General features: G+C 41.8%; 1 protein-coding gene across 1 annotated transcript; it reads left to right on the forward strand.

Moving 5' to 3' along the window:
* Nucleotides 1–62: 62 nt before the first annotated feature.
* LOC111243719 (uncharacterized) lies at nucleotides 63–8,203 on the forward strand. Its single transcript, XM_086978517.1, has 7 exons — nucleotides 63–346; nucleotides 523–1,101; nucleotides 1,389–1,653; nucleotides 2,939–3,140; nucleotides 4,036–4,222; nucleotides 4,818–5,511; nucleotides 6,567–8,203. The coding sequence occupies exons 1-7, from the start codon at nucleotides 63–65 to the stop codon at nucleotides 6,645–6,647; spliced, it is 2,292 nt and encodes a 763-aa protein (XP_086834643.1). The 3' UTR covers nucleotides 6,648–8,203.
* Nucleotides 8,204–9,005: the final 802 nt, after the last annotated feature.

Below are 9,005 nucleotides of genomic sequence, written 5' to 3' on the forward strand. Positions count from 1 at the left end.
TTCGCCGTCTGCTTCAGCAGCTGCATGTTTGCCATCTGCTTCAACAGCCGCATGTTTGCCGTATGCCTCGACAGCCGTATGTTTGCCATCTGCTTCAGCAGCTGCAGGTTTGCCGTCTGCTTCAACAGCTGCATGTTTGCCCTCTGCTTCAACAGCCGCATGTTGCCGTCTGCTTCAGCAGCTGCATGTTTGCCGTCTGCGTCAGCAACTGCATGTTTGTCGTCTGCTTCAACAGCCGCATGTTTGCCGTCTGCTTCAACAGCCGCATGTTTGCCGTCTGCTTCAATAGCCGCATGTTTGCCGTATGCCTCGGCAGCTGTATATTCGCCGTATGCCTGCTGTTGCGGTATGCTTCGGCAGCCGTATGTTTGCGGTATGCTTCGGCAGCCGTATGTTTGCGGTATGCTTCGGCAGCCGTATGTTTGCCGTATGCTTCGGCAGCCGTATGTTTGCCGTATGCTTCGGCAGCCGTATGTTTGCCGTATGCTTCGGCAGCCGTATGTTTGCCGTATGCTTCGGCAGCCGTATGTTTGCCGTATGCTTCGGCAGCCGTATGCATGCAGCTGCGGAAACACACGGCAAAGATGCGGCTGCTGAAACAGACGGCAAAGATGCGGCTGCTCAAGAAGACAATGGAAGCGGGGTTTCTCAAGCAAACAAAGACAGCAATCGAGAACATTTCCAACAGAAAAAACAGGACGACGGAGAATCCGAAGATGGTATAGCGTCTGATGAAGCTAGAGAAAACGATTCTTTCATTGAAACTGGCGAAGCTACTGGAGCAGAAGACGCTGCTTCTTTCGGCGGCCGACATTTTGCTCCAGCAAAGTATTGTGCGCATATAGGCAAGGATATCAAGGTGGTTCCGGTTCCATTCGAGAGTACAATTGTACCTCTCAGAGATGTTAATGAAGCTGTACAGGAAAGAGATCGCCAAGAAATTCCCATTCCGGAGATTCCGAAGTTTGCGAATGAAGCACAGTCATCATGGTTCGGACAACGGAATCGTTTCAGAGGCGACGATGTAATCGACAATCCAGACGATGAGATTCCCGAGGGGGCATTCGATTCACAGCAATGGCTGGATGACTTCAATAAGTTGTGAGTTTTTACTACATTCGTTCGTTTCGTATATTTCGCGTTAGCTCTCAGTCAATTATAAAGTTCCATAAATAAATCCTATTTCCGCAAAGGTTCTACCCATTGCTTTAACATTTAGCTTAATTTGGTTGTATAATAAACGCAGAATCAGTCTAATTCCCTCGACATCTGTATATATTTTTCGAAATGCTGTTTAGGCGTGGAGACAGCTTTAGCTGTTATAGGACGGTAACGCAATGCTATTTAGATGTCGAATTTAATCGCGTAAAACTTAATTCTGGCTTCAGCGATGACACAGCAATGGTAGAGGCTCTGGTTGGTCTTCTCTCAATCTGCAGTGTTGCCCAACTGCGCGGTCTACTACTTATTTTACGGAGATGCCGACCTACGTTTATCTGTGCTCTGCCGACTGAGATTGCAGCACAAATTATTGCGTACTTTGAGCCTAGGGACAGAGACGTCCACCTGCTCGTTAATCAGAACAATGATCGATACTGGGAAGCACGATGTCAGGAACTGCAGATCGAGATGCCAAGGACCAGAAAATCTACTGTCAGTAAGGTTTCACTATGTCAGCCTTAGAATACTGAGCACTACAATTTATTCTTAGTGCTGCTACTCAGTGTGACTTTTGCCTCTAGTACCTGTTGCCCCCGGTCTTCTAAATTTCGTTTTGATTTGTTGCGACAGGGTATTGCCAAGGGTGTATCATCGGTATCATAAACCATGACAGTCGCACTATCTGTTATCCCTTTTTTTAGTTCACGGCTCAGCTAATGAAGCCATGTAAGTATATGGCTAATAAGTGACAAAACCGTCGACTATTGTCGTAGATTGTGCATAGACGCTGTCGACTACATGATTCTTTCCAAATGGCCGGTACCAGAATGTCGAGGCAGAGACAAAAGTTAATGCACAATACAATATGCATCCCGGCTAAACTTTGTACGTCGTTAACACCTATAGGTTCAAATAATGACCATTTCTGTTCACCAAGTTGTAGAACTTCCATATCTAACCTGTAAGTTATCTATTGAGATTATTCTATAAAATATTATCAATAACTTTAACTTTTTTAATTTGTTAATTAATTTAAGTTGGAGTAAATGTTTTGAATTCTGCGCCTAGCATTACTGGCGATAAATATCGGTCGAAGCGGCTGGCTACTAGTGCGAAATTACTGATATGCCCTGTTCCGAAGTTTGGCGTGTTGCTAAATATCTGATATCATAACTGAGCTGCTCGTTTGAGTATGTATGGACATTCATGCCAAACGTAGCTAGGGAAATCTTTGTCGCCTCCATAGTGAAGAATTAATGTGCAGGTTATAGCTATGTTAAGGTGCAGTTTTCAGAAACCAAATAAAGGACACGAAGGTTGAAAGCCTGCAACAAGTACAGGCTCGGGACAAAGACTTCTACATAATAAAATGACGAATATTATTTGAGACCTTATCAAATCGTTAGAAACCTGACACGAAAGAAAGCGGTATCTCATTAAGCAAAGAAACATGCTACCAGAGCCAGCCAAAGGGACACATACGTTGCTACGAGATCGAGTGTATGCACGTAATGGCTCCCGTAGCAGTGTCCTATAGGGACCGAAACCGTGAGGATTCTGGGCCGAAGTTAGGCCATGAAAATTTTCATGCTTAACAGGCAGGGGGATGTGCATAAGGGTTTGTCTTAGCATTACCTTCACTTGCCCCATATTCTCACAATGCATAGTAATAGCAATGCTTCGTAGCGATCGAATTGACATCTAAATACAGTATCTTGTATACATTATATCTGTGAGATGGCCCTGCAATTGGGTTTTTATCTCTTAACAATTGCAGCAAGACGAATGGGACAAATGGCGGCAAATATTTATACGGACGCGTTATGCCATCAATTGGAGCTGGCGCTTCATTGCACAGCCTAGACACAGGATCATCGATTGCCACAAAAGCGAGGAGATCACGTGTTTACGTTACGCTAGAAATACAATTTTAACCGCCAGTACTGACCACACGCTCCGACTTCACAACGCGAAAACTGGTACGCCATTAACCGATCTATGTAAAAAATAATAAAACTCTGTAATGAGCAATCTATTGCGCAAAACCGTATTTGATACGCAGCCAAAAAGTCTTCAGTTGAAAACGATCCGGCCAATGTTAGATTGTGTATGCCTAATCATAAAGGAGTTATTATAAAATTTTTGGAAATGGGCACTTACTTCCATCAGACTGAGCAAGGATATAGTGTTTCTGCTGTGATTTTTAATGCGACCAATTTCTTCTAGAGGTTTACAACTACACCAACAACTATTCGTTGGACCAACACAGGCCACTCACATCATATTAGAGATAGGGAAAATTTGTGATGGCCTTCGTGTAACAATGATGATGATGATTATTATTTGTTATTTAGCGTCGCATGACAAAAACAACTGGGAGATTAGAATGTGTAAAATCAGTCGAGCTTTAACACGATAGGATCAAGTGAAGATTTTGTACAATGTCTAAAAGCTCGCAGGGGGCTTTCCACCCGAAACTATTATTAAACCACTACGGCGCACACTTTGAAATTGTGGACAGGGAGGCATTTATTCTACCTATACACAACTTACAGGCGCATGTAACACAGTACATAAAAAGGTATATATCAATTGTATAGTATACAATATTTATTAATGTTCTTCCTTGGGTGACACGGAATCAGAACGATCCAGAAAGCAGTTGTTAATGCCCTGTTACTGATCAGTACGTGTTACGACTATTGATGTACGCTGACAATCTGATACGAGTTCCTAGAGTTTGTTTATTATTGCTATATGTACATATCACGGCTATTGTTTTCGTTTGATCATTAAACGGCTTCTGCGGAACGACTGCAACACAGGTTTTGAGACGGTCAAATGCTACAATTGGATTTCTTTGACATTGCATAGGTAAGCTACTTCATATACTCGAAGGACACAAGAATCAGGTTTGGTGTGCCATGCTAATGAAAACAATCGCAATTTCCGGATCGTCGGATGCCACTCTTAAAGTATGGTCTCTTAATAAAGGGAAATGCATTCGCACCCTCATCGGACACCAACAAACCGTAAAATGTCTGGATGTGCAAAGGGACAGGTAAGTCTTTTTAACCTATATGACAGGACCTGTCAAGAGAACTTTATGAAACGTAATTCGGAAGGGACTTAAATCTTACCAAGTTTTCGTGCGAATTGACGTATGTCATAGGAAGTTCGATATATGCTTGTTCAATTCTAGAAAGAACTCGAGCTTTAATCATTTGATTCCGCCGCTGAGCGCTTCCTTCTCAAGCGTTCCTGCCGAGTGGGTCCTTTAATCAGCTGTTCTGTAGAAAAAAACTTCGTTTGAGAGCCTTACTTGAGTCGACCCGGGAGCAATGAGCTGTTCGCCGTTGCCACTACAAAAGGCAAACTTCTGAGCCCGACGGGAAAAAACTTCCTGGACCTCTTCTTCGCGCCGCCAAACAAGCCAGTTCTCGAATCAGTTGGATAATCTAAGCAGGAGCTGCATTGGTCCAATTGGCGGAACAGACAGCACGGATTCCTATGGGATTTAAACAAAGCTTTCTAATTTGCTTCATTGTGGCGTCTCTATGGTGGATTAGAATTTTTTCGCACACCAGCACGCGCCAACACACTGTATGAATATTACGTACGAGCAGATATTACCGTATTTGTTGGCCTATTTCCAGGGTAGCTTCCGGTTCTAGCGACAGTACAATTCGCCTCTGGAATCATGTCACAGGCGAGTGTATACGGGTGTTTGGTGGTCAGACGGGTCATATGAGCGAAATCAACTGCGTCCGACTAAGTAAGGACGGAAAAACCATCATGTCCGCTGGGCATGATCGGCTGATAAAAATTTGGGGCGATAGTCGAGACAGATGTCTACGTAATTTGGAAGGTCACACCGACATAGTCTGCGCGCTAGAATTCGACGCTGAACACATTGTATCAGCTGGCCTTGATACATCGATCCGAGTTTGGGATCGGACAGGCCACAACCTATACGTCCTTTGGGGTCATGAGGGTCCTACCCGAGCTTTGGTATTAAGAGGCGATATGCTTGTGTCAGCAAACGCCGATCACACCCTTCGACTATGGAATGTTCGACGTGGCAGTTGTGTACAGACGCTTGTTGGTCACGAAGGTGCGATATCATCGGTGCAGGTAAACACAAACTTCATTATAAGCGCATCGTACGATGGCCGAGTAAAACTGTGGGATCGACAAAGCGGTAAATTCCTGCGTGATCTATTCAGCGTAAAGTATTATGGGCTAGATCAGAAGCAGAAGCAAGGCGTACACCACATCTGTGCCGATAATACTTCGCTTGTGGCAGCGTTCAGCACGGGCATGGGAACAAGCCGCGACACCCGTCTTGGAGTACGTATCATGACGTGTCGTAACTGTGGTTGGCATCGTTCACTGTCTAACGCTGTAAAAACGATTGTTCCCCGCGCTAGGGGCGGAAAAATTACGGTAAGCTAAATGCATAACATTTAAGTTATGCATTTAGCTTTTAATGATGACACAAAATAGTATACATAATAGTATAATAAGACATAGTTTACCCGAACTAAGGAAGGTTAATCGATAAGTACATCGTTAAAATGGTGTAACACGTAACAGCACTACATTAATATGCCAACATCAATCAGTAGAAAACAAAGATACTATCTAGGTTATGACCTGTTTAGCAGATCGTGAAGCTTGCTAAAGGCTGCCTCATATATATAGGGCGAGTTTTGCGCGGAAACCTCAGTAGACCTAAAAGGATGAGTAAGAGATCTCTGAAAACTTACTTGTCTGATTATGATAAGACTGTAGACGCGATAACGTCTTTGCGTTCTATACACAGTTGGTTGAATTCGTTAAGCACCTTATACCGTCAGTAATGTGCACTAGCCGTGAGAATATATCTTCAAAAGAAAACTGTTTTTTTATTAGCTTAGCTGTCAAAATTTAATAATATATTATTATTATTAATTAAATTAATCGAAAAATAAAATTATTAATAAAATAATAATAAAAAATAAAAATAAAAAAATCATAATTTGTCTAGGAAAACCAGGTAGTGTTAGACTTAACCCTCCGTACGGCGCATGTTAGATAATTGTTATCGATCACGGTTTCGAATACTTGATTTTAGGGGACGATTACTTTTGTTAGTACATCAAAAAGTCTGTGGGGTTGAACGAAAATTTGACGTTTTCTGACATATCATAGGTAACTCTGACATTAGCATATATGTATATATATAAACTGAGACTAAATCTTTCAATTTCCCGTCGGAACATTTTTAGCTCAATGTGTTTTATAGAGCAAAAATGAAATAAATTTACGGAACGATCCGCCTACCTTAACTCAGTACTAGCTGCTAGATACAGACAGACCTAATCTAAAAAAGGCTTAATCTAATAGATCCTTCTTCCGCACAGATCTTCTACTATGACGTCAATGATTGTCCGGAAGGAGCGGATCAGCGAGAAGCAAGTACAGGCTATTGCGCTTTTGCGTGAATCAACGTTATCGGCTTCCAAAAGAACGTGTTACGGCGTAGACGTTCCTAAGCAAATTTGAGCACTCTTAAAGCGATTTCTACAAAACAGATATTTTGATATAAATATTCTACATTTGATGTGTTACACATCGGCGTTTGTAGGAAGTTTATAGATGCTGTACAATTAGCCAACACGTTGAATTGAAGACGCTTCAATGTGGTTACAATAGATTGAGGCGAAAATATATCTTGGTTTCAGGATGGAACAGACGCGCAATCAATATATTAATCTAACACACTAACATAATCTCTGCAAGAGATGAAATGCAAATTAAGTTAGCAGTCGTTGAAAACTATTTAAGGTTGTACTTCACCGTCAAACCGTTTTATCTAGGACCTTATTATTTTAGAGAAACTCATTATTTTACTGGAAACCTACTTTGAGGAACATCGCTCTTGCATCGCTAGGCATAGAGTGACTTCGCGTTTGTTGAACAGGTGACCAACAACCGCGCAGCAGCGTCCTACCATCATTACGCTTTCAATCGCCTTTTAAGAAACAAACATTCCAGTGAATTAGGACTTTCGACAACTCAGGACCCTTCTGGAATCAACTGATCTTACAGTAGTAGGTTTATTCGAACAAGTTGAATTCACTCGATCACCTAAAAAGGTCCGATAAATTCCCAGATTTTCCTTTTTTTGTCGATCTTTTTTGTCGATTATTCCTCTTTCAGGCAAAAACTTCTCCTCCGGGATTTGAGACCGGGCCTTGTTAACTTAAAAGGCTTCAATTTCCGGACTGGCCTATAGCCTTTGAACACAAAAAATCATTCCGAAGCAGCTGTTAATACCAAACAACGCGCCAGTATTTCCCTTTTTTTTCGTATTCAGAAATCAAAACTATTACACGAAATTGGCAACTCGTAGGATTATAACTCAACCCCGTACCACATGATGCGCACACTGTTAAGATGATAGCGATATCGCGGAAGTCATTTCAAGCGGAATCACCAGCGACACCTACATAATTTTAAGCGTTTATGTTGTTTTTAATCGCTACATACATTACGTACGCGTCCGCGTGCACGCAGAATCAACTAATGTTAGCAAAATACCACACTCTTTTAGCAGTTATGTTTTTACCACTGCCTCACTTTGTAGACGCAATTGCAGAAGTCTCTTAAAAGCCTCTTCTAAGGAAATAGCCACCTGATTCAGGTTTTCACAGCCCTCGGCACAGAGCGAATTCGGAAGCATACAGAGCTTGCAGCAGTCTCGAAGAAATTTCTCATCGAGTGTCGCGTGCCCATGAGAGTGACAATGACGACCGCTAGGGACAGATTGCTTCTGCACCTATGAATACTCAAAAGGGGAGGACACTCACAGACGGAAAGCTCATTGTTTCAATTAGATTGCAAAAAAAAACTTGTTGCAAGAACAGGTCATTGACTGCATTCGGATTAGGCCTAGCTAACCACACCTGAAGCTTATTTCGGCTTACCTTAAGTCGGCCTCAATATACGACAAGTCACGACAGTGAAATTAGAATTAATAAAATTTCGTTGACCATCATAGCAATCGTTGATTCCGAAAGCTTACATTTTATAATCAGGATCAGAGTCATAGATATCAGATAGCATCGGCTGGTGACATTATAAAACAGGGGTAGAGGTTATTATAACAAGAAGGCAACCCTCGTTATTTGTTTGACATGAATTGTCAAATTGTGAATGAACATATTGACATGAATTGTCTGCGATGCGTGTGAAATCAGCTTTGCAGTCCAGCTCTTTCGTTGCTAGGTGTCCTAAACGGAGGTGAGTTAGAGAATGATGTCTCTGGTGTTTCAAGCTGCTCACTGGTGATGATAAAACACAAAAAAACTGTATATTTTACTTTATTATTATCAAATGCTAGCCCGATTGATTGAATGACAGGAACTAGCCAATCTCAAGGTGAGATCAAGTGTGAAAAGGAGTTCCCACTTTCAAATAGAGGATCTGAATTCGGCACCGTAACGTTCGTCTACTATTTTCACGTCAAAGATGATTGAGGCTGTTTAACTAATCAGCGAGTATATGCATGAGGTAATAATATGCGCTTCAATATTTTATGCCCTTATGTCTCCTATTAGATTGTATCCATATAACACATATGGTGGGTGAAATTTGAAAATGTTCAACAATAAAATTCGAAGTTCCGTAATTTGTTGTGCCAAGGAAGCGTGTCGACTAGTTTTTCTACATGCTTTGTTCAAGACCGTCAATCATAGATACTTGAGTTGTCTAAGACCGTCAATCATAGATACTTGAGTTGTCTAAGACCGTCAATCATAGATACTTGAGTTGTCTAAGACCGTCAATCATAGATACTT

Source organism: Varroa destructor, unplaced genomic scaffold (genome assembly GCF_002443255.2).
Source record: "Varroa destructor unplaced genomic scaffold, Vdes_3.0 BEIS01000002.1, whole genome shotgun sequence".
Lineage (NCBI taxonomy): Eukaryota > Metazoa > Arthropoda > Arachnida > Mesostigmata > Varroidae > Varroa > Varroa destructor.

Excerpts from the sequence above, each read along its gene's own strand:
- LOC111243719 (XM_086978517.1), top strand. The coding sequence starts at position 63 with ATGCCTCGACAGCCGTATGTTTGCCATCTGCTTCAGCAGCTGCAGGTT. Across the intron at positions 1,102-1,388 it reads CTGGATGACTTCAATAAGTT|CGATGACACAGCAATGGTAG; the intron begins GTGAGTTTTTAC and ends TTCTGGCTTCAG. Across the intron at positions 5,512-6,566 it reads GCCGCGACACCCGTCTTGGA|ATCTTCTACTATGACGTCAA; the intron begins GTACGTATCATG and ends TCTTCCGCACAG.